General features: G+C 41.1%; 2 protein-coding genes and 1 long non-coding RNA gene across 3 annotated transcripts in view; 2 read left to right on the top strand and 1 right to left on the bottom strand.

Moving 5' to 3' along the window:
• Positions 1-11,150, top strand: part of LOC133512905 (uncharacterized) — a 54,671-nt gene extending 43,521 nt beyond the window's left edge. The window contains exon 8 of the long non-coding RNA XR_009798337.1: positions 10,782-11,150. This is a non-coding gene — a long non-coding RNA (uncharacterized LOC133512905). The remainder of the gene's footprint in view (positions 1-10,781) is intronic.
• prox2 (prospero homeobox 2) lies at positions 416-17,015 on the bottom strand. Its single transcript, XM_061842973.1, has 6 exons — positions 16,938-17,015; positions 15,773-15,923; positions 12,954-14,512; positions 9,890-10,000; positions 7,405-7,599; positions 416-1,485 (listed from the first exon to the last, which is right to left on the bottom strand). The coding sequence occupies exons 3-6, from the start codon at positions 14,472-14,474 to the stop codon at positions 1,318-1,320; spliced, it is 1,995 nt and encodes a 664-aa protein (XP_061698957.1). The 5' UTR covers positions 14,475-14,512; positions 15,773-15,923; positions 16,938-17,015; the 3' UTR covers positions 416-1,317.
• A 27-nt stretch (positions 17,016-17,042) lies between these two features.
• dlst (dihydrolipoamide S-succinyltransferase) lies at positions 17,043-27,818 on the top strand. The gene is made up of 15 exons (XM_061842974.1): positions 17,043-17,259; positions 18,458-18,491; positions 18,580-18,619; positions 18,901-18,962; positions 20,255-20,329; positions 20,423-20,478; positions 20,692-20,800; positions 21,622-21,801; positions 21,915-21,988; positions 22,095-22,192; positions 24,739-24,869; positions 25,149-25,222; positions 25,314-25,397; positions 25,934-26,101; positions 27,192-27,818. The coding sequence occupies exons 1-15, from the start codon at positions 17,197-17,199 to the stop codon at positions 27,324-27,326; spliced, it is 1,383 nt and encodes a 460-aa protein (XP_061698958.1). The 5' UTR covers positions 17,043-17,196; the 3' UTR covers positions 27,327-27,818.
• Positions 27,819-27,890: the final 72 nt, after the last annotated feature.

The raw sequence follows: 27,890 nt of genomic DNA, 5'->3' as shown, positions 1-27,890 counted from the left end.
CACGCTTTTGCAACTGGCGTGCTTTGAGCGGCCGGCTGCCTGGAAGAAAGAACCAGTGGGTTTGTGGAATTCTGCTTCGGTGGCACAACTGTGTTATGAGGTCACCTCGGGCGTTAGTCATGAGGAGGGAATGCATTGTGGCCGTTTTTTAAGAAAATGGCAGTAGTCGGCATCCGCAGCGGCTCCACAATGAATGTAGGCCTTAGAAAGTTGACTTGAATTGGCTCCGGTGAACAATGTGAACAGAATAGTCGGGGTCAATGTGGATTAGAGGCACCTTCAGGGCTCGCAGCCTGGGACGTGGTATTTTTTATATTTCAACACGCGGCTGAAAACAAAGCTTTTGATTGAATGAAAACAATGATTGATTCCTGTGAGAGAAAACATAGTCAATTGGTTTTACGTCATAATTTACATCTTTAATTCCAATGTCGTCCGTTACATTGTCCATTTCTGAAACATCTGAAAATGATTGTACTTAAAGGTTTTTCACCTTTATCATTTGCATTATTTCCACATGTGCTTTGTTAGGCAACTAGTTTATAGCAAAATCACAAAACATTTTGACACGAAAAGCATGAGTGCATGTTGGTTTTTTTTTTGTGTATGTTTTTTTGTTTTTGAAGAAATGTACCATCTAAATGACAATCAAGCTAAACTATGTGCTGATACTTGGATGGGCATGATGAACAATTAAATCGCTAAATTGTTGTTTCGAATTGAAAACTGATATTTAATTGACTGCGGGCTAACTTCCTCTGGAAGTGATGAAGGCCGGCAGCAAGTTTGTGGTCTAAATAATAATAATAATAATGGAATTTGAGCTCCATCCATGCTATGGCACAACTCCTGTAGGCTGCAATATTCATTCAGCCCAATAAAACACTTGTATCGAAATATGAATCCAGAACATTTTCAGCAAAACTTTCCCATCTTATTGAAATGTATATTTTTGGGAATTTCTAGTAATTAACCTCTCATAGTCAATCAATGAAATGTACTCAAAGGCTCGGCCCCTATTGATGGCCTTGAATAAGGATTCAATTTTTTGGGGTAAATATTTGGCACAACTGCAAACTCAATAATTGTACTGAGGCAGATTATATAAGTAAACGTGAGCAATGTAATACACGAAAAGCAATAATTCATCATTTCATCGTGATGTAACAAGAATATTAACCTACATTCTAGTCATCCAACATAATCCAAAAGCTACATTTCACTTCACTAGTAAAAAGCACTACAAGAACTGATCAGAATATTCAATTGACGTTGCCATAAATTCTTTTAGTCGTTGTCACATTTATCCGCTTTGGCCTACAAGTAGGAGGACGTCTTGAATTCGTCAGGAACGTCACTGTCCAATTTACAGATGACCTTGTAGATGGCCTTCTTCCAGGAGGGGTCCGAATCTTTGGCCACAGAAATGGCTTTGTAAAACTCGTGCAACGTGATCTCGGCAACCTCCAGGAATTTGTCGGGAACCTGGAAAAGAAGGCAAATGGATAGTGAAGAGCAGTGTACTGCAGCTAAAATGAATAAGGTTCACGTCAAAACTTTACATTATAAAAATGTTCTATCAGGACTGATTTATGAGCGTGTTCAAGCAGAAAGTATTAAAGTAAATAATTTCCTGACACGAGAAAGCAAAATATTGGTAAAGTTTTTCCTCAGTTGTTCTTCCGAGGAGAGTGCGGGCATGGCCAGTAATTAATTTATCATTAATAATGTGAAGCACTGATTGATCAATAATCTTGTTCTGAAGCAATTGTGGCAGTTTGGGTTGTTTTCGATTAGCGGAAGAAAATTGATGAATGGTTAAAGAGCATTTAGGCAGTAAATAGCAGTTGATTGTTTAGAGGATTGTTTTCTTGCATTAACTGAAGTTTTGTGACTCATGCAATCTCACATTTTGTAAATCCATTCAACAATTTTCTTTTGCCGCATATCTTCATAAGGGTCGCGGGGAGTGCTGGAGCCTATCCCGTCAGTCAATGGGTAGGAGGCGGGGTACACCCTGAACTGGTCGCCAGCTAGTCGCAGGGGGCATAGAGACCAACAGCCGCACTCACAATCACACCTACAGGCTATTTAGAGTGTCCAATTAATGTTGCATGTTTTTGGGATGTGAGAGGAATCGGGAGTGCCAGGAGAAAACCCACGCAGGCACGGGGAGAACATGCAAACTCCACACAGGTGGGGCCGGGATCGAACCCAGGTCCTCAGAACTGTGAGGCCAATGCTTTACCAGTTGATCCCACCGTGCCGCCCATTTTGTAAATCCTATCATTAAAAACGTAAACACTGATGTGACAGAAATTGACTCATATACACTCCATCCAGATAGTCCCTGCACACAAAATATAAAATCTAATAAAAGAAAAGAAAAACTAAGATCATAGAAATATTTAAAACAGTAAGGGTGGGCAGCACGGTGAATGACTGGTTAGCACATTTCCCTCACATGTCTGAGGACTGGAGTTCAAATCCCAGCCTTGCCTGTGTGGAGTTTGCAAGTTCGTTCCGTGCCCTGTGTGGGTTTTCTTTCCTCCCACTTCCCAAAAACATGCTTAGTAGTTTCATTGACGACTCTAAATAGCCCCCAGGTGTGAATGTGTGTGAACAGTTGTTTATATGTGCCCTGCGATTGGCTGGCGACCAGTTCAGGGGGTACTCGCCCTCTCACCCGAAGAATGCTGGGATAGGCTGTAGTACGACCCTTGACCTCACAGAGGATAAGCGGTACAGAAAGTGAATGGATGTATCGCAGTCGAAAAGGATTGAAGCTTGCTCTTTACAAAAAAGACTTTAAAGTTTTGTGTCTGTTTACATGCGTACAAGTAAAGTCTCGTGCACAGATGCCCAAAAATGGCCAAAGACATGAGGTAATGCCAGAGGTGAGATGTGACAAAGTTCAGTTATAACAATATAAACAGTGTTTATAAACAAACAATAACATCACCGCTGACAAGGGATGCTGGGAGAAAAACCCTCGTTTCCCATCAACTGACCAGGCAGTCGGCACTAGTTGTTGGCATTAGTTAGTTTTCTTTCCCCTCATCTCCCGACACAAAGCATCTCTGGGAAAGGAATGTCTTAGTCCCAAGGTAAAGAAAACGGTCTCATCCCTTTCCCACTGAGTGGCCTTCTGCCTCGCAATCCACAGCGTCTTTCTCAGCATTACGCATCAGTAGCAATCTGGGCCTCGCTCAGGCGTACCGGTCCCCTAATCCGGAGTTGTTTTAGCCGGATTTCGCGGCTTCCTCTTCCCACAGTTTGATAAAGCATCACTCTGGCGTTTTGATAATGGCCGCGAAGGCTGGCAAGCCGCAGGTGCAGTGTGACACACACGGGTCAGTAGAAGGACGTAGGTGAGGATTGTGCCACATGCAGGAGCTCTGACAAAACTCGGCAAGGTAGTAATGAGAATGCTGATGTGGCTATTCTTTCCGAATGCAGTATTCTCTACTTCTATATACCTTCTCTAGCTGACTGCGCAAGTTGGAGCGTATACCCTTGATCGATAGCCTCCTGTCGCTCTAACGTGAATATTCTTTGACTACCCGCAAACAGACAGCAAAGTACTGTCATCCACTGCACAATTTCAAATTCTGCAGTGTAGAGTAGCCGTGGTGGACCTAATGGACCTTTCCAACCTGTCAATCACTTGTACAATTATAGCCAATCAGATAGCCGCATTGTCTTAACCCCTGGCTTGACACGCCCCTCTTGCCATATTGTCCCACAAGCAATGCTGGTTGTCAGTAGCGTGCGCTTGGAAAAGTTAATGTTACGAAGAAAATGGTCCTCAGATGCGCTTGGGGAACATGAAATTCTGATGAAAGATATCCTGCTAGGTTAAAAGAGGCCCGGTTGATTCATTTTCCAAAACCTGAAACACAGTTGACGACGTGTCTACGATGGATTAAGGCTTGCGGAAGACCGCAGATACAAATAAATGTGAACAATATCAACAAACATAAGACTGTATGTTCAAAGGTAAATGAAGGAATTATTATCAGTGCTTTATACATTGCAGGAGAACAACTTTCACCTTGTTAGTTTATCACAGACCTGCTAAATGAAGTGTGTAATATTTTATGCCGAAGAATTGGGTCAGTGATACGTACATGCGTGACGTCATGCAAGAGAAATGTCTATTTGCCCTATTGTATCACAGACTTTAAAGACAGAGCACTGGGTTGGATTACGAGCCAAGTCAAATGAATACACCCACTCACTTCTAAAGACTACAATGATATTACTCGTGATCTTTCCAAGTAAAAAGTACTCTCTGCTTTACATCCGTAGTACGATTTCACTATTTTATTTATTGGATTTCAATATGAAGTAAGTGAGGCGTCGAACTTTTTTGCACCGATCGCCAACGTTTCGCTGTAACTCTGACATTGCGTCCTGCTCCGTCCAAAATCTTAATTCCGTGTACATGTCCTTCCGTGAAATAGTTGAGACCTCTCTTGAACAAGTCTGACTCATTTGGCGAAAAGCATACCCCAATATTATCTGGAATACATGATCGAGAATCGACTTCAAAGATGTTCTGTTCAATCACCATTTTGTAAGCTTGTGGGACAAGGATAAGGGGGCGGCGGTTAAGAGCACCATCGGAAAGGTCCATTAAGTAAACAATCAAAGACAATTGAACATCCATCCACTTATAGTCCTTTTCCTTAGTGAGCCTAAGTAACTTCAGGCAAGAGACAGGGTAGACTTTGGTCCCCACCCAAACGCAGGTCATGTATCGACAAATACCTTATTTGGCGAGACTATCCCGTCTAATAAGCGATCATATTTGTTCTTTCTAAATAGAATATGATATCCTAAACATTTCCTAGTTGGTTTTTACACCTGGGCATCAGGGGGTTTGTTCCTGATTCCGGACCCACATACAGCACCTTCATTGAGGGACCCCTGCAAAAATTATTTCTCTACCCTTGGGGGAGGGGGGCGTCTTTGGGCCCCCTGTCTGACAGCACCCCTGCCCCCAAATGCTCAGGGCCCCTTGGACATTGGTCCCCTTTTTCCCCCTTCAGTTCGACGCTACTGCCGAGCATAGTACTGTGTCAGCAACCATGAAGGTCGTGAATGATATTGCACGTTTCGGATATAAAACTTAATTGTGTTGCCCTTTTTATTGATCTTTCTTAAGCCTTTGGCACAGTTGAGCATGAAGTTCATCTGGAGAAGTATTTCGCAACCTTTTTCAAGCCACCCATTTTACACACCACCAAAACAAACAGGTTACAAACCCTACGAATAGTAAATAATTATGAGCTCGTCTATTTCCTCACAAATGTACTTCGTCAGTGTGACGTCTGCACTTGTTTAATTGAACGCAAAGCTAATGAACAAGCGGGAATAAAATGACTAATTTTGAGAGATTTATTGTACCCTCTTCAAAGCCCAATTTCCATTAAATTGGGATGTTGTATAAAAAGCAAATCAAAACAGAATACCATGTTTTGTTTTGATTTCCAAATATTTGCTCAATTGAATACAACAAAGGCAAGATATTTAATGTTCAAACTGACCAACATTTATACTTGTATTTTATATTGATAAATATTCACTGATTTTGAATTTGACGTCTGCAACACATTCCAAAAAAAGCTCAAGACGGGTATTTTTATCACTGTGTTACGTCAACTTTAATTTTAACAACACTCAGTCAGTGTTTGGGAGCTGAAGACAATAATTTTTTGAGTGTTGTTGGTGGAATTTTCTCATTCTTGCTTGATGTAAAGCTTCAGTTGTTCAACGGTCAGTGGTCTCCGTTGTGATATTTTGTGATTCAAATGTGCCACACATTTTCAAGACGGGGGGACAGGCCTGGACTGCTGGCAAGCCATTTAAGTACTTGTACTCTTTTACTCTAAAGGCACACTCTTGATGAAATAACCAGAGCAATTCCTGAAGAAAAATCTTGCCAGCAGATGTTGCTCCTAAACCTGTATGTACCTTTCAGCGTTGATGTTGCCCTCATAGATGTGCAAGTTAGCTATGCCATAGGCACTAACACACCCCTATACGATCACAGACGCTGGATCTTGAACTTTGGCTGGAAACAATTTAGATGGTAGTTTTTTTATCTTCAATATCAACGATTTCCCGAAACAATTTGAAACGTGGACCCGTCATGCCCCACCACACAGTTAGACTATGTAACACTCGATCGCAGATGAGCTCGGGGCCAGAGAAACCGGCAAAATTTCTGGATGTTGTTGACATGTATGACGTTCGCATTGTATAGTAGAGTTTTAACTTGATTTGTAGGTATTGCGACGAACTGCGTTAAGTCACAGTGTTTTTTTGAAGTGTTCCTTTGCCAATACGCCAATCACCATTCCACAATGACGTTGGTTTGCAGAGTCACCTGAGGGACCAAAGGTCACGGGCGTTCCAATGTTGATTTTCGGCCTTATGTGCAGAGATTCATACATATTTTCTAACTCTTTTGAGATATTAAGGACTATAGATTATGAAATCCATAAATTAATTTGCAATCGTATGTTCCGAAATGGCGGCACGGTGGGTCAGCTGGAAAGCGTTGGCCTCACAGTTATGAGGACCCGGGTTCGATCACGGCCCCGCCTGTGTGGAGTTTGCATGTTCTCCCCGTGCCCGTGTGGGTTTTCTCCAGGCACTCCGGTTTCCTCCCACATTGCCCGCCTCCTGCCCTTTGATTGGGATAGGCTTCAGCACTCGCCGTTGACCCTTGTGAGGATAAGTGGCTAAGAAAATGGATAGATGGATGTTCCGAAATATTGTTCAGAAACTGTATGAGTATTTGCTCATGCAATTGTTCACAAAGTAGCAAACTTCACCTCATCCTTGCCTGTGAACAAATGAGCCTTTAGGTACAGTATGCTCCTTTTGCCTGCCCATGAAATTGCTTTTTTTCTGCAATGGATATGATTGAATATTGAAAATAATTTGTATTTACATTTTACCCAATGTTGAAACGCCATTGGAATTGGGGTTTGTACCATCTAATGGAAGAGCATCAAATTGTTCTGTCTGTCACCGGATTTATTGTATTATCAATAAATAAATAATTCTCAGACAAATGAAGCGAAATTGGATCATCAAACCCACAAGGCTGACACAAAACTGAACAATTTAAGAAAAAAAAAATACTTTGAGCTTGAAATCACAATACACAACAACAGAACACTTGTGCAAGTGCAAACTTCCTCCAAGGTTAAAGCAATTGTTGGATCCTAATCTCTAAAATGGGTTAAATCTCTTAAAATCCACCTTAGACATCTTTCAGAAACACAATTTAAAAGCTGATCTGACTGGACAACAAAGCCACGTCGATAAAACCCGAACCTGCCTGGCCAAGGTAACAATACAGCATGCAGTGTAAAAAGCAGCACTTACATGGAAGTCATTGGCCTTGTTGTAGTGCATGTTGAGTGCACGGAACAGCTCGGAATCTCGGCTGACTGTGATTTCTTTGACTTCACTGATGCCGTCCACGATGGCTTGCCGGGCAAACTTCTCCATTTGGATGTAGTAGAACTCCCTGAAGTTACTGAACCACTTGATCAGCTGAGATGTGATGCAGCGATTGAACTGGGAACAGGAAAATAAAATACTCGATATTAGAAGGCAAATGTCAACCCGTACGGTCTGGGCTTTGTTCATACGGATTTTGTGGTGAATCTTACGTATACGGCCGTATATCACAAATCATATGGATTCTGAAAATTTCCGTTTGCTTTTGCCCAGAATAGCGCTAGTCTACTCTATTGTGGGGAAAACACCAAGCTAGGGAATTCCAAAGGTAGCCTGCATCAAAGATTTTTGTCACAGCAGGCGTGATGTTTAGCGCAGCGGCAAATGTTTTAGATTAGCAAAATACTTTCATTTCCGGTAACTTTCCAGTAAATCCTTGGCCCGGATCAAGCACCGCTGGAGGCTGTGGCCGAGGAGCTGCTGGCCGGCTCTCGGCTACCTGTCACAATCGATCAAATTGTTAACGATACGCCATTGGTGATGCTGACTTATCGACATAGGAGCTATACGGGGATATTACTTGACTGCAACAAAAAGTGAGTGTCATTTTTTTTTATCCTGAATTTAATCATTTGTGGCTCAAATTAATGTGTCTTAGCTCATAGCTAATGTAGCGTGCACACTCGCTAGTTAGCCATCTGGGCCTCATTACAAATACATGGGATTATTGTAGCTGACATTGTAACTCTTCTTGCTAGCATTCTAGAATGCTGTACTTTCACCACAAGGGTGTCATATGTACTGTATGTCAAGATAGACGATCCATTTACTAAGATTGACAATAGCCTCATAGGAACAACAGCTAACATCAGTGAGTTCATGTGTAGCTTATTCTTAGCCTTTTCATACAGATCAACTCCTTCCTTATTCACTAAAAATAAGGAATTGATCATCGGCATTCAGTAGCAATGTAATCTTTCCGAACATTTTTCTTTTCCCATCACTGATTCTCTTTGGTGAATCTCTCTCACAAATATCTGAGGTATTGTAGCCTGGCTGATAAATAACCATCATTTTGATCATTCTACCTAGTAGAATTGGACATTAACTTCAGATATTATCATTATGGAGATCTACAATAAAAATCATTGAAAAACTTTGTGTTTTTTCCCCTCCGTTATTTTGACATATAATTTGCTTCGATATGTTATAAGGATTTTTTGCTCTCTATAAGGATTTTTTTGGTAGTTTATACATGTTGGCGCTCTGTAAAGTTGACAGGTATGTTTAGGGTGAATCGCTCATTCCTATATGAGACTTCAATCCAATTAAAATCATTATGCCCTGTGCTTTTAAATCAAACGCATTAAAACTGACTCTGTGGCAGATGTGTGTTATTGAAGGCCCTCGCAATAATTGACTGTGCTGACTTACGTTCGGTACCTGTGGGGCAAAATTCCGGCTAATCGTCTGCCAGCCCATTTATGCGAGACACAAATTGCGCTGATCTTTTCCCACCAATGTCCAAAGTATTTAAAAAAAAAAAAAACACCTGCCAGGCTTTTGTGTTTCTAAAGGCAGTCTTGACATTAGTTGTGTTGTTCTATCTTGTCATCCAGAAAGCTGGGTGAAAGAAGGAGAGAAAAGAAAAAAGGCCTAAGGGCTGGGCAGGCATCAAAGACGCTTCTTCCCACTGGTGTGATGGGTGTGAACGCGGAGCGGTAAGGACACAAGGAAGCTTCCCTCTCGTTGACTCAGGCTGATAGGATGGAATCAGACACTGGGATTAGGTGCTCTTTTGTTCGGTGCCACTTCCCACCCCCGGATTGTGAGCAAGGAGGAGACGTTCGCAGGCTGCCGCCGCGGCGTCCTCCCCCATGACCCAGGGGGTCAACATAGATTGGGGAGGCAGGGGCCCCGGACCGAGGGAGGACGAGGGACGAGAGGCGGGGACAGAAGAAGCGTTTTGGAGAAGTTGTACAATGTGGCAAGCGATGCTGTGAAAAGAAATGATGCGGAGACAAAAAAGAACGGAAGCCGGGAGCGAAGAACGGCGAGAGACACAAGACCAGGGCCAACAGGATGTTGTGTTTAGGGCCAGCAAGTCTCTAATACCAACTCTGTTGACACTCAATAGCAATGCCTTGCCTACAGAGTCCTTTGTCACTTCATTTGCTGACTGGAGTGGCTTTTTTTAAACAGAGAATGGCTCTGTGGCTCCCTTTGCCCCGAGGACACACTAGCAGCTCAGCGGCTTTGTTATTTAAACCCTCTGCGTTTTTGTTTCTCTCCTCCGACACACTGCGGCTCTTTTCCGTCCCAAACACACACTGACGAGTTGATACCGGGAGTCAGACGCAGGAGAAACCGTTTTAGGAGTTGTTAAAGGTTATATAGAGAATGTTACCTTGACGTCAGGGAAGAATGTCTTCAAGACATTGGAGCTGGGGTAGCGGGTGTAGAAGAACATCAGTTTGGCCTTCTTCAAGTGGCTCGGGGTGAGACCCTCCTGGATGTTCACCGTCACGTTAAGGCAGAATCCCGGACAAACAGTAACGCGGAGCGCAGTGGGGTGCAAGGTGATAGTGGAGCCGAGTATCGTGTTGCATCAATCTTGGGCTAAAATCTCATTTGGCTGAAGAGTTGCTCGAGTCAATAATGACCCTAACATGTGCTTATTGGCAAAACAGAATTAAGAATTAGATTAGGGATTTTTAATTAGCGAGCAAAGCACTTCATGGCTGGCTGTTAAAAACCGAAGGAGGGCTAATTTAAAGACAGCATATGTCACACGCTTTTTCTTTAAAAACAAAAATAAATACATACAGGGGGGTTCAAGGTGGGGTTTTTACTTCTGGTTATTTTGTTACTTTTCAGTTTTAGATTCAAACCTATATATTTACAGGGTTATACACAGCAATTTAATGAGCGCGGCTTCTACTCAGGTTTTTTTCCCCCCCGTGGCAACGAAGATGCTATGGAGTATTTCCTCTGTAGTCCACCACAATGCCTCGGGTCACAAAATTTCTTCATCAGGACACAACATGATACATTTATTAGTGAAGCCTAGCTTTGAAACATGGCTACAGGGATGAAAGATTAATGTGCTATTGTTCAAAGAGATTGCGCTTCCATTTGCACTCAAAAGCCAAACGAAATCACGATCCCATCTTTCTCCCACACAAGATATACTGACTGAATTATTTCCTCCTTGAAGTATAATAAATGTAATCAAACTAATGATAGATGCCACCTGGTTTAAGCGGAGGATGTGAACGGAGCATCTTGTTTTCTTTCAGCGTTCACGCAGGTCCGAGCTGCCGCTGTCATCTTGTACTCTCGTACAATTGTGTGCATTCTGACAAAGGTACATACTCAAGACAAGAGCTCAAGTGTTATGGTTGGGAGGCACTTGTGGTTTCCACCAGCACTCAGATGTGACCTTTTCTGCGCACCCCCATCACTATGATGATGGAGAAATAGATCCTGCACCTTTTCAAGTATGGGGGAAAAAAAAATGACGCTTCCTGTAACAACACGATGCTTTCTCTGCCTTTGAAAAGTCGGCTTTTGTTCCTGGCAATTCTTATCAAAGCCTTGTATTCCTTTTTATTTGTCTTTTTGCGGACTTAAAGTCATTACTCTGTTCAGATTAAAGAAGATGCAGTAATTTTCAATGGGGGGGGGGGAGCAAGATCAAAGCAATAAATTCTCCTTGAAGTTACTGGCGCTGCCCATGACCAGAATAAACTGACCAGTGTGCCAAAGCTCAATTACAGTGAAGGTAGCGTAAAAAGATGAGACGGCGCCAAACATTGTGTCATTATAACGATATTATAGCACTGTAGTGATTTGATTGACTTTATTTTTCTCCAACATATTTTTTTAAGAGACCTTGCAACATAACACGTTTGTGACTACTGAGAGCTACTACATGCTTTTATAATCCTATTGTGCATCAAATTCAATTTTTTTTTTTTTTTTTTTAGTCCTAATAATATTCTTAAAGATAGTTGGTAGTCTACTGTTTCACTTTTGTTCATTTCCCCTGAATTTCATCAACGGCCAATCACAAAGATGGATTAAATAGTAACTGTTGGATCAGGAACGGCCCCAAAAAAATTGGATAAATCTGATCCGTACAAAAAAAAAAAAAAAAATCACAAGTTTTAGAAACATTCTGAAAGAGAAGAAGTTGCTCTCAGATCAACACATTCAAAACTAATGTTTGGTTTGTTACGGACGGGTTACCTGTTGCTTTTGTCAAAACAAATACTCGTCAACTACTGCTGTGGCTTTGCTTTGAGGGACTCACTCAAGTGATTTATCAGATTGATCTGCTGCCACGCCGTCAGGAATATTAAGATCATGAAGAATAACATCAAACTTTGCATAATTGTTTGAATGAATCATGTTTCGCAGCAACTGGGGCAAAATTGTGTTCTCTTGGCTGGAACCAGCAGAGCCGCTGTTGATTTAGTCTTTACCAAAGCCATAGAAAACAAAGTCGGGTCACTATTTGAACTCCCTGCACTGTTCTGTAATTGGTTAACTTGACATGGCATGGATTATGGACACCTTGTTGTCAACCCGGAATATCTACGGTTTTGCGTTAGCCTTAAATGTTTTTTTTTTTGTTTCATTTTTAAACTTGATTTTTGGCAATTTGGGTCAAAATTGTTTGTGTTGCAGTAGGCTTTCACCCATGCAGGAAAATGCATTGTTTCACAAAAAAAGGTAAATCTATAGACATATATATTTCACTATATTTGGAAACTACTGTTTGGACTTTGTAGTAGAAAATCTTTTCTGTCTAACATTAGTGAAGGTATTTGCAAATATCAGCCTTGACAATTGTATTACGAGTATCCTTTACATATTGTAAGTACTCAATTGCACTACATACATGGCAATTTGGATGTCAATATGATGCCTGTAGAAGTCACTGTCCAGATGTTGTTTTCTAGATAGTTTTGGCCTCAACTAGTTTGCAACAACATCACATCACCTGAGAGGCCGACCTACATTGATAAAAAACTTCACTATGGCGCATTGTTCCATTGAATTAAATACAAAACTGCATTTTAAAATATTCAGAGCGATATCCTCCTACTCCTTCATTTAGAATATTTTTTAAAATGATCAAGAATTTGTCCATTTTCCCCATGAATTAATCAAGGATACTTTGTGAAAGTTCTATCCCTAATGTGATATCTAAGGATTGCTTTGTGGTTACTATTCATCACTATTGTGCTCCTCAATGGATTTTATTTCTTCGATATTTCACGTCTTTAATAAAGTTATTTCTGGTCTCCTCTTTCAAATTCAAAATACTTGAAGAAATTCTATGAACTGTCTGGACTACTCATTTTCTTTATGCTAACCAATTCTCCTGCCATGTTTGGACACACATAAAACGTGAAAATCACAAACAGTCTCCCACACTGGCTACTTTAGTGAAAGGATATGTTGAGGGACATGTAGGGGTTTCGTTCGGCTATACTTTGCAGCTCACCGCACTCGAGTTTGACATGAGGGAGGCACAGAGTTTCGACCGTCACAGGCCCCAGCGCAGAGGGACGAGAGTGGTGGCTGATGTGACTGGGTGCCACTTTGGATCGCAACGCAATGGTGTCCCAAGGCAGGTCCACTGGGTCTGGGGAGGTCCTGTCCATTGAATGGGGCATGCAGTGGAGACCCGCAAAGTTAGAGTGTGGCCCGTACTTGAGAAGGTGTTCCAAGATCTGGCTTTCGTGCAGAGGGGCATTGTAGTTGAACTGGAATGGCGTCTGGTGGACAGGATAGGGCCTCTTCACTGTGGTGGTGACTGAGCTCAGAGGGTTTGTCACTGGTTTGCGAACCACCAGTGAGAGTGCTTCTGTCTGGTCCTGGTGGACCTCTGAGTTATCATAACACTCCAAAGTGTGGGTCTTAACGGGAATCTCTTCAGCTTGCAGATGCTCCTGTATTGACCCGTCTTGTTGGTTCTTTTGGCCTGCACTCAAACTGATCTGCATCTCCGGAGACGGGCACATTCGCTGTTCGGAGGACAGATCAAGTCCTGACGAGGACACCTTGGTCAACACCCGGTCCACACAGTCATTTATAGCTCTGGAGAGCTCCTGCTTCAAGATTTCCCGAAGTTTCTGACTCTCTCTTTGGAGAGCCGGTTGACCAGCTTTCATTCTGTCCTCACACTCTGAAATCAGCCTGCTGTTCCTCTCGAAACCATCTTCGGTGCCCTTGTAGCTGCTTCCCACCGGGGTGTGACAATCAGTAGCTACAGCTGCTTTGTCATCATGAGCTCCATCTTCCTGCTTGTAAACCTGAAGGAATTTTTCCTGGAGCTGACATAGAAGTTTTTGCATACTGTGGAGCTGTTCTTTTAGTTTGTGGCACTCCTCATCCTTGGTGTTAGTATCATCGTGATCCCTTGCAGGTTTTTGACTTGCTGGCGCTCCAATGCTGTGCTCCTGGTGTTGAGGTAGCCGTTGTTTGCGTTTATTCTCCCGGTACGCCTCTCGGGACTCTCTGGTGTCTCGGGGATCAACGTCAGGCCGTTCATTGTCCCCATGTGGCCTGTTGCTTGGAGAACCTGACATGACTCTGATGATGTTCTCCACTCGGGCTCGCTTTGCTTGAAGGTGGTCCGTCATGGGTGGTTCTCCCTCTGAGCTGCACCTTGCAGAAAGGTGGCAATTAGGTGAGGATGCTTCCGTTGTGCTGTCTTTTGACGACACACTGGTGCGGTCCTCCTGTCCAGAGTCAGTGGCAGTAGAGTTGGAAAGGTAGAAGTGGTTTTCATCTAGTGCTCTTTTGGTGTGCATGGTCTTCCGGAGGAGCTGCGATATGATGGACCCGTTGGCGTACGAGGAAAGCGGCTCATCATAGATGTTTCTGTGTAAACAAGGCAGCATCACACTGTGTTTGTCATCCTCCATGCAGCCTTCATTGGCGTTGTGCACCGTCTGGTCTGAAGGGCTGAGGTTCATTTTCGCTAAACTCTGCACACTCTTTGCAAAATCAGAATCTGAAAAGATGGGGGACAATGAAGATAATTCAGCAAATAATAACCAAGGGACCACAGTTTTCCAAGAAGACAAATAATCCTTATGTATTCAAAAATGTCTCAATAGTTTTATATTTTTGTGTGATCAGAAAAGGAAAATGCACAGAAGGACATTGTCTAAATATTGTTGCGTATACAGTATAAATAATATACACACTGTAGTTTATATACTGTGTAAAAAAATCTTCACCAAACACTTCCACCTTTCTTCAGCCTTAATCTGATGTATCCACTAAAGTGTAGTAATATTTGAAAGTTACAGAACTGCTTGAACATGCAAAATGTTTGTTGCACACAGCAAAAATCGGCAAACAGTGCGTGCAGTATTTTCACGACGGTAAGGAAGCTAAACCTTAATTTGCACCAATTAGTTTCTTCCTTTTGATCGTGTGATAACGCAAAGGATAAAAGAAATGTGATTTGAAACTGTGTATGAATGATTTCGAAGGGCTATTATGTTGAATCCTGTTTTCATCTCATCGGCAAGCAAATATCCATTTACACTTGCGTTTTCATTTTCATCGTGTCCCCATTGCTGGCTTTCATTTCATTTCAATTGCACACTGGCTGTCACAAATTTAATCATGGACCATTAGTGCATTCTTTAAAAAAAAAAAAAAAAAACAACAACATGCAACTGGAATAGATGCGGTTTGAAAATGGCAGTTTCAATTTGTTTTTGTACATTACACTTTATTTTTTCAGTAAAATTTCCAATTTGACGTGTGCTATTTTTAAATGGTCATTTTTAGTAGTCTTCCTTTTAACATAATTTTATTTGTAAGTGTAAATGAAATTAAAGCCATTAAAATGCTGAAATTGTCTTTTTTCTAAATTCTTTGAAAAGGGTACAATGATGCACATTTTGTAGAAAGCAAAACTGATCAAGATATAAAAGTTAACATTAAAATGACTAGTAAAATTTGATTGTTTTACTTAATTCTCAAAACAGTGATTGAATGAACGGAATAAGAAGTTTAAATCAATGTATGGACGAGTGTCCTCAATCGTTTACGTTTCAAGAAATATTTGATTGACAAACAAATCTGTATCTAAACGTGTTTTTAAAAACCGGAAACGTTGTTGAAACTTAAAAGCTCAACTATCACGTGATCACAGCTTCTTAAAGAAAACAGGAAAACCCGCGGAGTGAAAAGTTCGGACACCACTTGTCTGTTAAAGAAGAAAAAGAGGGAGTAAAGTGACAGCGATCCCTCTTACCTGTTGCCCGCCTGGTGGCCTCCGCTCACTGTGATGTGAGGAGTGCGGCAGCAGATGCGCTCAAGTGCTCGAGGAGGCGTGACCATGAACGCATCACTCGCCAGGAAAGTTGACAGACAGCCGGTGCCCGTGCTCGGCTCCTCGGACCTGCCTGGTCCAGAAGCAAAGCGCGTGTGTGCATATCCCCATGTTCGATTACTAGATTGGATTGTAGGAGTACAACATACGAGAGTGGAGCCGACTGATGTGTTGGAACGGATGCACTCGTATGTTAGGAAAGGGAAAAAATATCAATCTAATATATGTAAAATAATTGGTCCAAATTAAGTTTTGTAGGATCTGATATTGTAATTAAATTAAATAAATTGACCAAGCGTGTACCGCAAACTACTTGGTCATTGTGATTTTTTTTTTTTTTTTGGGGGGGGGGGTTACTTGGTTAATTATAATTAAGTCACCACATAAATGCAAAAAAAATAATTTTTAATGTTTTGTATTTTATTTTTTAATAATAACAATGCTGATTCATTATTTAAATTATATTATTCAATTAAAGGTACAATTTGCGTTTTTTACAAACACTTTTTCTCACATGTTCAAACTTTCTAGACCTGACAGTAGTATATTATTAAAATGATCTGTTGACAAATCATTCTTCATTTCTTCATTTAAAAAAGGAATTGTTTCTCTACTCCACATCAAGGTAAAGATAATTGTAGATAACTGGCGTATATGTTGACGGCACGTGGGCCAGTATGGAAAAACTACTATATACGTCATGTCACAGTTGTCACCAAGTCGTCAGGTTAGTTGATCATGTCCCTTAAAATTGGAACTGATTGTACATTCCAAAAGATACAACATCAAACTGCTAAGATTCCGTGCAACGTTACGTGGCCGTGGTTCCACCTCGAGGTGCACTCTGAGGCAGCCTGCAGGTGATCGCAACGAGCCTCTTCTAATTCTACAGTATTTTGATGTCCAAGTTTCAATTTATTTGTATTAAAAACTGATAGTTGGCATGGGCCATACTTAAAACATGCCACCCATCCCGACCCCTAGGAATCATTGATTTATTGTAAATGATAACAATAAAATGCCAAATAAACAACTGCATGTTAACATGTATTTATGGCCTCCCGTATTAATGGAGCATGAGACGGACCTCCTTTTAGTATTGCACGCCGCGTGCTTTCCTGACCAGAATAAAAGTATCGACAATGCGTGGATGCATATGATTCTCCTCCCGGATTGCAGGGGTTGACTTGTCGGTCGTCCGTTTCAGAAGAGTCCACTGTGCTGGCCTGCGGCTCGCACCCCTCTCGCCTCGGTGCACTTGGTTTGTCCCTCAGCGCTTCGTCCATTTGCAGCCCTTCTCTTTGACCCGCTCCCCTCCGTTGACAGGCAGCTGTCACACCGCCAACATGTTGTCCCGTTCCCGGTGTCTCTCCAGGAATATTGGTCGTTCCCTGTCTGCGATCCGCCAGGTAGGCCAAAAGCCACAAACACCACAGGAGGAGGACTCTTGGTTTGAAACGCTTTGGGCGTGCGTCGGTTCGGCCGCTGTCACCGCTAGCATTAGCCTCGCCACTGTAGGCCACGGAACAGGCCGTAACATTGTGAGCCAAGGACAGTATGACACTTTGCGTTTTAAGTCTTTTGTGTCCTCTCTGATATTCTTGACAACAGTGACATACGCCTTTGTTGTCTGTACCGCCCTAAATTGTTTCCATTATTAAAACGTAACGGTAGCATTGGGGTTAAACTTTGTGTCTCCAGCTAGCAATGACATGCTAACTCGGATGTTATTAGTCACTATGTTGCACTAGCTTAACTTAACAAAGGTACCTAGAGTTAAGTCCAATATAGTTTTTCATTATGAATCTCCATGTTTCGAAAATAGAAGTAGACAGCCGTGAGTAGATTTTAATGAATTTGAGTATATTACTTTGGACGAACGTTAAGTGTTCTCACACGGGTCTCACGTTTTACCTTTGACCCAGGATGCTATTCCTGCCTTTGACTCTCCTTGCTTTGTAGTTTAACTCACAACTGCCAGCTCGAGTCAATGCTGGAAGTTGTTACTTTAACATGCACTTATAGTATGAGATGATGACGTTAGGGACCAAGAATGATATCCCCAATTTAAAAAAAAAAAAATGGCATCACTTTTCATTTTCTGTTTTAAAAGTTCAAACTCTGAACGTATCGTGAACTATAATCCAAAAACACTTGTCCTTTCGTGGTCATCTGACATAATTTAACACTTAATGTAATACAGATTTGATGTTAGGGGAGAAAAATGTACCAATGCAAAATACCAGTTGTGAAGCAACAATACCGCCTCCGTTTGTTTACTTGAGCTTTTCAATAGCAACTCAGATGAGGAAAAACACAGATTCACTCTGTCACTTCTGATAACATGTCTGGCCAAATTTAACTCCTCCTTGACATGCAAAGATTTCAGAACCGATGACATACATTACTTGAACATGCCTCCTAGACACCATTTTCTATGTTCCAATTAGACGTACTGACAATTGCGAAATAGCGCAAAACTATGCTGATAGGCGTGATTAGTTGTTATAGATCGAATAGTCATTTGTTGGGTTTCATGGAAAAATGTGCGAATGGGCGAGTTTTCACTGCACTCTGTTGTTTTACTATGTCGTGTGTTTTTTATAGGGAAATAATGTGTTGACTCGGAGAGGTGCAGCAGGTATGTGTGAAGTCCATACCTGCACTTCTTTGTGTTAATGCCGCTGTCAAGTTATTGTCTATTTGTGCTTCTTTTTTTTTCTCCGCAGCTATATCAAGTACCTACCCTTTCACTCTCAGGAACACTGTGTAAGAGCACACACTGATGTTGAAAACCATACTTTTTGGAAAACACACTGCTCTGCCCCTACTGCATTTGCATAAATAATTCCATCTATGAGTAAACGATTGTTGTATCTTGCGTTTTTGATTTGAGAAGCATTTCAGGTTGACAAATATAATAGTTCTAAAACGAACAACACATACCTGTTGATTTAAATTCAAGGCAACTGTAGTGACAGTGTGTAATTTTAAGTTTGAGTAACAGTTGAACAGACATTTAATACACGCTGTAATATTTTCTCTTACAGAAAATCTGATCCACGCTCCAGTGTCTTCCAAATCCAGTACTTCAGGACCTCTGTTGCATACAGTATGACTGTGTTGTAAATTACTTATGCATATAAATATATTGATATGTAGGTAGATCTAAAAATGTGACTATTGGGAAATAAGTTAAATATTTTTTTGTTAGCTATTTCAGAAGTAAAACCTGTTTTATATTGATGTACACATGGACAAAATTGTTGCTATCCTGCTGTTAATTAGGGGCTCGGGGGAGCCCACAGTGGTGACAAAAATAATATGAATCTGACAAAGTAATTAATATAACTACATTTTGTTACATTGGAAATGAAAGTCAACCAATGCAAATCAGACACTGCTTTTTAATTATGGTTCAACAAATGTTTTTTTTATTTTTAAAAACACTCAAACAGGCATGGACAAAAATGATGGTACCATGTGGGGGGGGGGGGTTTCATTTATAACATTTATAATGGGGTAGTTGTATTTTTGTCTTGTGATTCTCAGTAATTTTTCAGTCTTTGTGTAATGATTCTGTTCACTTTCGGGAATGACTGACAAAAAATATCAAACTTTTTCACGATATTCAAAATGTTTTAGTTGTACTTGTACAACAATACTATATTAGATGCTGCATCGCCTAATTACAACATCGTGGAAAAATTTTTCTTCATTCAATTCAAAAAGCGCATCTCCAATCAGTGAAATGTTTCATAATTTCATACGTTTTTAATGAAATTTTGATGATAGCTTAATGGTGGATGAGTGGTTAGTATATCTGTCTTACATTTCTGAGGTGGGGGTTCAAATCCAGACTGCAGCTTTCCTGTGTAGTGCAGGGAGAACATTTATTAATTTGGCCTCATCCCACATCTTCAAAATCCCTGTTATGTTAATGGAAGAGTCCAAGTTTCCTTTGCTGTGAGTGGTTGTCTGTCTACATGTGCCGTGCAATTGGCTGGCGCACATTGCAAGCTGTACCCTGCCTCTCACCCGAAGTTAGCAGGGATAGCCTCCCGGTTACCCACAACACAAATGAGGAGAAGCACCATAGGAAATGGATGGATGAGTGACTTGCAAGGAAATTAAAACTCCGAATTCAGCATTTCAAGGAAAATGAATTTTACCAGTACATAACAAACACTAAAATTAAATTTTTCCTTCTTAAATTTATTTGAATCTATGAGTTTCCCCTTTTGAATTGAAATAGTGATGTAAATCTTTATTCTACCATGTTTGAGATGCACTTGTATACTACGTAGACGTACCTATTGTACATATACACGCAATTGCATAGCTGCACAAGATACAACGTGAACTGGATTTACAACTATTTGTAATCTTCTCTTTGTGGCTAAGGAGATGAAGTCCTCACCGTTAAGACTCCTGCTTTTGCGGAGTCTGTTACAGAGGGGGACGTGAGGTGGGAGAAAGGTAACAAATTTCATCCTTAGCTCAGTATTTGCTTTTGATGTGGCCCAGGTGGAGTTAACATTTTGATCTTGAAACAAACTTCTCTTCTTACAGCTGTGGGGGACACCGTTTCAGAGGATGAGGTGGTGTGTGAAATTGAGACTGATAAGGTAAGTACATGTCATAAAGACCACTGGCAGCAAGTAAAAGTCCAGCAGTCAACTTTGTTTATCATTGTGACAGCATCTTCGTCACGTAAACGTACAGTCTTAAAATTGTGTTGATGGCCTAGTAGTATGGGAATAGTTGCATGTTTTCCCAATTCAAGGGTCAAAAGTTACCTTTAAACATCTTCATTTTTTTATTATTATTTTCTCTGCTAGACATCCGTGCAGGTTCCATCTCCCTCTTCTGGAGTGATCGTGGAGCTTTTGGTTCCTGATGGAGGGAAAGTCGAGGGAGGGACGCCTCTCTTCAAGCTTCGAAAAGGCCGTGGGTAGATCTTAATAGAAAAGCTTTGTTGTCAGTAATGTATAGTGCAGTGTTGCTGTGTGAGGAATAATCAATTGTTCATTGTAAATTATTCAATAATCTTTTATTAAATGTAGTTCTGGTTAAATATGTGAGTGCAGCACGTATTGGATTGTCAATGTGCCACCTATTGGGAGAAAGAATGATAGGGCTGTGTCATGTCATACCATTCACGATGATATCAAATCCTTTTTTATCTGATACAAAAAAAATTCATGTTTTTATACACATCTCTGCTTCAGATGGGTTAGTAAAAAAAAAAAGGGAGCGACTTAAAAGTCACTGTTTGGTCTGCAAAATCGTATTTGATTGTTTAATAATGAGTTTTTAAAAAGCGCATATGTGTGGGACCCTTGATATATTTAAAAAAAAAAAAAAAGTGCCATCTGAATGATTAGCCCGCATTTACATTGAATTTGGGCGCATTAAAAACAATTATGATTGAGAGCTTTCATGTAAATCACTCCCTCGTGTCACAGCTTTACCTCTTGGCTCCTCTCGGTAGCAGAATGAATACATTTCGGTGTGTTAAACGCATCACGTGATGCTGACCCTGAACCATCTGAACATGAATGTGACGTTTATCCCAAGTTAGGTCGGTATTTGCATTGCAGTGTGCTTTTGCTTTGTTACCGATGTAAAATATGTGAATTGGTTTGTTTGTGGTGTAATTGAAAAGCACACATTTAAAAATGACAAATACTGTTTGAAAAGTATTAACTAGTTTGACCCGATTATACGATTATTAGTGTTATTTAACTGTCAGTTTTTTTACCTTTTAGCTGCCGCTCCGCAAGCTGAAGCAACCCCGAAAGCTGAGGCCCCGGCCGCAGAAGCCCCTTCACCACCTTCTGCTCCCCCGCCTACACCTCCACCTCCTCCCCCCTCAGCTGTTGGCCCCATTCCCACCACGATGCCCCCTGTGCCACCTGTGCCAACACATGCTATGGATGCCAAACCAGGTTCGCGGCTTGTGTGCCCGCCTCACAATTTTTGACCCTCTAGAATGCATGGTTAATTGTTATTTTGGCTATGTGACCAACAAGTCCTCAACAACTTTTTGTTTTTTTCACAGTGTCAGCCATCAAGCCTACTATACCGGCAGCTCCTGTGGATGGAGGGGCGAAAGCAGCCCGCACAGAGAGCAGGGTAAAGCAATAAACTATACATATTGGGGGAGAATTTAGAGGCTAGTAATTGAGTAAAGCAGAGTGAGATTTTTTTGCTAGGGCTAATAATTCTGTCTCTAAATTAGGTAAAGATGAACCGCATGAGACTGAGAATTGCCCAAAGGCTGAAGGAAGCCCAGAACACTTGTGCAATGTTGACTACCTTTAATGAAATTGACATGAGGTAAGCTTATATTGGTTAAGCTGTACTCATCATTCCCTTTACACCATGATTTGAGTGCAGATTGCCCACTCCATTCTTAAATTTCCCCACCAAGCAGTAAAATTATTAGGATATTGTAATATTTCTTGTGACGAGTAAACTTTTGTTGCTTAAAATTGATTAAGGTCTTTGTTTTTTAAGATATTTCCTTTTGTTGATTAATGATTGTTTATTACAAATAAATAACCGTAATTCCCGTCTTACAGAGCCTCACCCAGTAGATTTGTATAGGAAATACCATTTGGTACATATATACGCCGCAGCTGTGCAAAAGCCACAAGTACCCACATTGAAACACAAGATATTTACAAAGAAATATGATACACAGACAGGGCCGGTTAAAAAAAAAAAAAAAAAAAAAACTTACTAGTAAAAATCACTGAGACACGCCAATAACACAGCAGCAACACATTAGCACAGTGCTAACTCTAGCGCAGCACTAACATAGTCGGTAAAAGTCACTTTCTTGGCACATATATTCCGGTCTCACGCTTACTTTTTCTGCTCGAGTGCCCCCTTGCGGCCGTTAGAAAAAATGCACAAATTAGCTGCATCACGGTATAAACCGCAGGGTTTGAAAGCGTGTGGAAAAAGTCGCGGCTTGTAGGCCGGAAATTATGGTAAATTGTCAATTGCAGAGTTGGGAATAAGTCATAAATGTTGGAGTCTGCGGGAGGCGGGGGAATCAAGCAAGTCAAGTCCAGTCATTACTTGGTTTATGCAAGTCAAGTTATACAGTTTTGCTCCAGTTGCAACTTATATTTGAGCGGAAATGTTTTCACAATTTTGAAAGCAATGGATGATGGGTGATTTGCTCTAATTTGAAAGAGTTGTTTGTTTTAATAACCAGATTTTCTGCAAGCAATATCAGAAAAAGTTTCCTCAATTTTATTTTTTTTTACCACCTGCAAAAGACTTAGCCCAGCTGCTTGTGTTTTTTTTTTGTTTGTTTTTTAATAATGAAATGTAACCCAGAAGAACAGGTTTACCCCTCCCAACTTTATTTTTCAAATGCTCTTCTACTAGCAAATGTGGCAAGTATTTGCATATTCAAGTGTTTCAACCATCTAGTGCACTACTGTCCGTAAGTACAAATGATACTAACACAAATGGTCACAGATTGGAATCTGCCCAACAGAAAAAGCTTTTTGAAACCGGACCCCCATCTGAAACACCTGAATGTAAATATTTGGTTATAATTCCATCGAATACAAAGATAAGAAATGTTAAAATGGGGTTTATTAATTTAAAAGGAAATGTTATTGTCTGCCCTCGCTCCCGGTGCTCAAGAGGACACTTTGACGGTTTCTTTCCTCCGCAAATGTGCGGTGTCAGCTTTCGGCTATTGAAGCTTTCCCATGTATCCTAATCGGATTGACATTGACGGTCTGGAGGAAGACTTCCCAGGCTTGGGCTCATCTGGAGCCGAAGGAGGCGGTCAGAGCGCGAGGCGGCAGGATCTACGCAGGCCCGCAGAGACCTGCGCCCTGAGTGCAAGGGCAGCCTCCGCCGATATGGGCTTTTATGACAGCCCAATAAGATTTACACACTCTGGAAAGAGAAGATTTTTATCGCTTCTTCTCTTCTTTCTCACATAGTCAGTGTCTTGGGAGGAGCTAATTAGCTTAGCAGAGAAACCCTAGAGCTTTACTGACAGGAAAACAAACAAAAAGAAAGATAAAAGTGAAAAATGAGCAAAGGTAAAATGATTAGCAAGCTAATCGCAACAGTTTACCAAAAGGGCTCTTATCTTCTTTTAAAGCTTAAAAGTTTTGCAATATTTCCACACTACCAAATGGTTATCCGGCAAATATTGACAAGATAGAGTCTGTCTCCGTCCTTACCACACATTTCCTGAAGAAGAGTTTCGGTCTTTGCTGCTCCCCCACCACTATACTGATGCTTTTCCCAGGATGTTGAATCTGTCAAGTTTTATAAAATTTAGCCTACAAAGTCCAAAAGTACATCCAGGCTTGAAGTTTACTCTTTTGTTATCAGGGCTTTCAAAGTAATTACGTTTTGCATTTGAAATTGTCACAAACAAGAGTTGTAAAAAGCTTAATTGTCTTCTGTGCTGGAAGCGGAATGGGTAACGGTGCAACTCACCTTCATTTTGAAACTGCATTTTTTTGGTTTGCCGGTGCATCTCAAATTAGAATATACTATTTTTATATATATATATATATATATATTTTAAATCAGAACTTCACTTTAAAAAGTCAAATTTGCATTTAATGTCATTAAACACAAGGTGACCAATGTTTAGCCTATTAAAAATACAATTTCTTGAAATGCTGAATTTTCTTTTCTTAGTTGTAAACAGTAATCAGCCAAATTATGAGATATTTTACTCTGTAAATCTTTGAGTTTGCATCTCTCACATATGTCTTATACCTGAGAATGTTGACGACATGTTTTGAAATTACTGGGAAAGTGACCTTGTGAATGTTTTGTAGAAGGATGGTCTGTGCTCATTTGTGACTTTTCCTTGCATTCACCCCCTGCAGCAACATCTCTGAGATGAGGAAGACCTACAAAGACGCCTTCCTTAAGAAGCACAACATCAAGTTGGGCTTCATGTCTGCGTTTGTGAAGGCCTCCGCCTACGCGCTGACTGACCAACCTGCTGTCAATGCTGGTATAGACTTCACCACACAAGACCGCCTGGTATCACGCTATGGTTTTATTTCACTCAGTGCATCCTGTCAAGTTCCCTTCAGTGTCGAACCTCAAAACCGCCACTGACTTCACCCAATGTATTTACAGCACTTTTCTAATGCTGACCTACTTAGTTACCACAGTGAAGTATTAGTGCTTTTTTTTTTGGTGGGGGGGTTATTGTCTAAGACGGTTTTCACATTTATACGTACATGTAAAGTATATTTGTCCAGGTGTGTGCTATCTTTTGTTTTCCCAGTCATTGATGACACAACCAAAGAGATTGTGTACAGGGACTACGTAGACATCAGTGTGGCTGTGGCCACGCCAAAGGTAGGTTTTGTGTGTCCGTGCGCGTGTGTGTCGATTTCATGGGAAGTGCTCAACATCACACTTCAAAAGCCTCATGTGACTTCTCCTTCAGGGTCTGGTTGTTCCAGTAATCAGGAATGTTGAGGAGATGAATTTTGCGGACATTGAGAAGACCATCAATATGTTAGGTGAAAAGGTGTGTTTAAAAAAAATCACAAGTGTACTGGTTACAAAATCGGCTTCACTGTTCTGAGATTCAGGATCTAAATTAGGGCTGGACAACATTTGAGCATCCCCATTGCAATGTATGTGTGCACAATAGTCACATTGCTGGGTCTGCTGTGATGTTGGTGGTTTGTAATATACAGTGTGTCAACTAATATTAAAGGTGACAAGCCACGGGACCTCTTTGGAACTGCTAATAGAATGTACGCCTGCCAAATTTCCTATTTGGTCTTCGGAATGACACTAGGCAAGGCACACGGCAGCTGCATTACTGTGCGGGATGCATACAGGGACACTGTAATTGGGAACCAATGTTCTTGCCTCTCCGATAGGATCAGCAGGGATGGGTTCCGGCTCGCTTGTAAACCTAATGAGGATAAGCAGTAATGTAAACGAATGCAAGATTCCACATTCAAGGGAACATTTTGAAGATTTAGTCTCTACGTTCATATAGCCGCATAGTATATTTGAAGTGTAACTAAAGTTTCAGTAATTATCTGTTTGTAGGCCCGCAAGAACGAGCTGGCCGTGGAAGACATGGATGGAGGAACGTTCACCATAAGCAACGGCGGCGTGTTCGGCTCCATGTTTGGCACACCCATCATCAACCCGCCGCAGTCTGCTATTTTAGGAATGCACGGCATATTTGACAGGCCCGTGGCAGTGGCTGGCAAGGTTTGTGTTCCCCACATCTCCATATGTGCAAAAAAGGAAAAAAAATTGCAGTAAAATGAACATTAGCTAGACACTGCAGGTCCATTTTGAAGAGTTCAAATTAAAGGGTGAAACTCAATAGATTCAGTCCACACATTAAAATATTCTCGTTGTAATTAAATGTATATATATTTTAGTGATAGCGTAGAGGCTCAGTGGTGAGAGCACTGGTTTGGTAAACCAGGGGTTGTGGGTTCGTATCCCACTGGGGCCTCCACTCCCTGAGAAGGGTTGCGTCAGGAAGGGCATCCGGCGTAAAAATTGTGCCAAACATATATGTGCGTTCATCTGAGATGACACGCTGTGGCGACCCCGAAAGGGACAAGCCGAAAGTAACCTCCATATTTTAGTGATAGCGTTACAGCTACCAAAAACCCAAATTGACGATCTCAAGAAATTTGAATATTTGGTAGGAATTGGCAATATTATGTTGAGTCTGTATAGCTGGGAGTGTCACTTTTTGAGTTCAACTGATCATTTCTACAGTATTGAAATGTATCAGAGATGCACTTATAGTTGGACATCACAGCACTAAAGAAAAGACAGGTTGGATTAATTTTTGAAGCTATCTGATGCCATGACAATGGTATACTATTGCATAAATGTTACTACAGGTAGGTAACGTGTTATTGCGATGTCTTGCAGTTCTGCGCTATACATTACAAAACAGCTCTAACTTCATCAAAACTCCATATTTTAAAAGGCATTTATTGTACAACTTATCTCAATTTAGAGTTTTGGTGCTTAAAATTTTGGAAGGTGAGTGTATGCGTTTAGAGTAGCATGAAGCGTTTAGAAGTAAAACCAGGACCACGTTCTGCAGCGCCATAAAATGCCACACAGTGGCACTCTCTTCTACATTTGGTTGAAATTTTCCACAGTTGCACGTTAAGCTTCTGTATTTATACAAGAGGAAGGTTAAAAAATGGAGTAAGAGGATAAATTTTTTTCGTTTAACACAGACTCCATAAAGACTGCTCATCCAGTGAGTGGAGTGCAGTTTTGTTTTGTTTTTTTAACTTTTTTTTTTTTTTTTTTTGTGGACGCAAAGGTGGAGATCCGTCCCATGATGTACGTCGCCCTGACGTACGATCATCGCCTCGTCGATGGAAGAGAGGCGGTCACCTTCCTGCGGAAGATCAAGTCCGTGGTGGAGGACCCCAGGGTGCTGCTCCTCGACATGTGAGTCCCTCTTCACAGCTCCGGGCCCGGCCGACTGAACCGCCTCCCACGACCAGCGGCGATACCCACCTGACGGACTTTACACAAACAAAACAAAACAAAGCTGGTCCACTCAAAAAGATTTATTTTGGTGGGTTTTGGGGGGCACAGTTGAGTTGTGCAATATAGGATTCGCAGTGAAATAAGGGTTTGGTACCGTCTGAGAATTTCCCAGGTTCTGGTGTTTAGATCAAATAGTATATTCAATCATGTATGTCACCATGTGTAATTTTCTTCATACAACATGTGCAACGTAATATGGGATGGCCAATATTGAGTCAACAGGCAGGGTGATGGAACAATAAGGATGCATTCAGACCAAGAAAACACAATGTTATGTCCAAAGCTAAGAACTCTAATTGGAGAATTGATGCTGTTTCAAAAACAATGTCGAACATTCTCTACGTGCTCTGGTAGAATATTTAAGAGTCTTTTAATAAAAATCTACATTACTTGACTTGGTTTCTTGATTTATCCCTTACATGTCTCATTGAGTCAGGGTTGAGGATTTTCCACGGAATTCAGATTA

This window comes from Syngnathoides biaculeatus, chromosome 15 (genome assembly GCF_019802595.1).
Source record: "Syngnathoides biaculeatus isolate LvHL_M chromosome 15, ASM1980259v1, whole genome shotgun sequence".
Classification (NCBI taxonomy): Eukaryota; Metazoa; Chordata; class Actinopteri; order Syngnathiformes; family Syngnathidae; genus Syngnathoides; species Syngnathoides biaculeatus.
Note: the sequence above shows the minus strand (reverse complement) of the source record. Positions and strands in the feature narration are given on the sequence as shown.

What these genes read in the sequence shown, in the direction of transcription:
- prox2 (XM_061842973.1), bottom strand. Translation starts at nt 14,474, where the DNA reads ATGAACCTCAGCCCTTCAGACCAGACGGTGCACAACGCCAATGAAGGC. An exon ending in GAAACCCCTACATGTCCCTC is followed by an intron (nt 10,001 to 12,953) that starts AACATATCCTTT and finishes AACGTGACGGTG; the next exon opens with AACATCCAGGAGGGTCTCAC. An exon ending in ACAAGGCCAATGACTTCCAT is followed by an intron (nt 1,486 to 7,404) that starts GTAAGTGCTGCT and finishes CTTCTTTTCCAG; the next exon opens with GTTCCCGACAAATTCCTGGA.
- dlst (XM_061842974.1), top strand. Translation starts at nt 17,197, where the DNA reads ATGTTGTCCCGTTCCCGGTGTCTCTCCAGGAATATTGGTCGTTCCCTG. An exon ending in GACTCGGAGAGGTGCAGCAG is followed by an intron (nt 18,492 to 18,579) that starts GTATGTGTGAAG and finishes TTTTCTCCGCAG; the next exon opens with CTATATCAAGTACCTACCCT. An exon ending in GTGAAATTGAGACTGATAAG is followed by an intron (nt 20,479 to 20,691) that starts GTAAGTACATGT and finishes TTTCTCTGCTAG; the next exon opens with ACATCCGTGCAGGTTCCATC.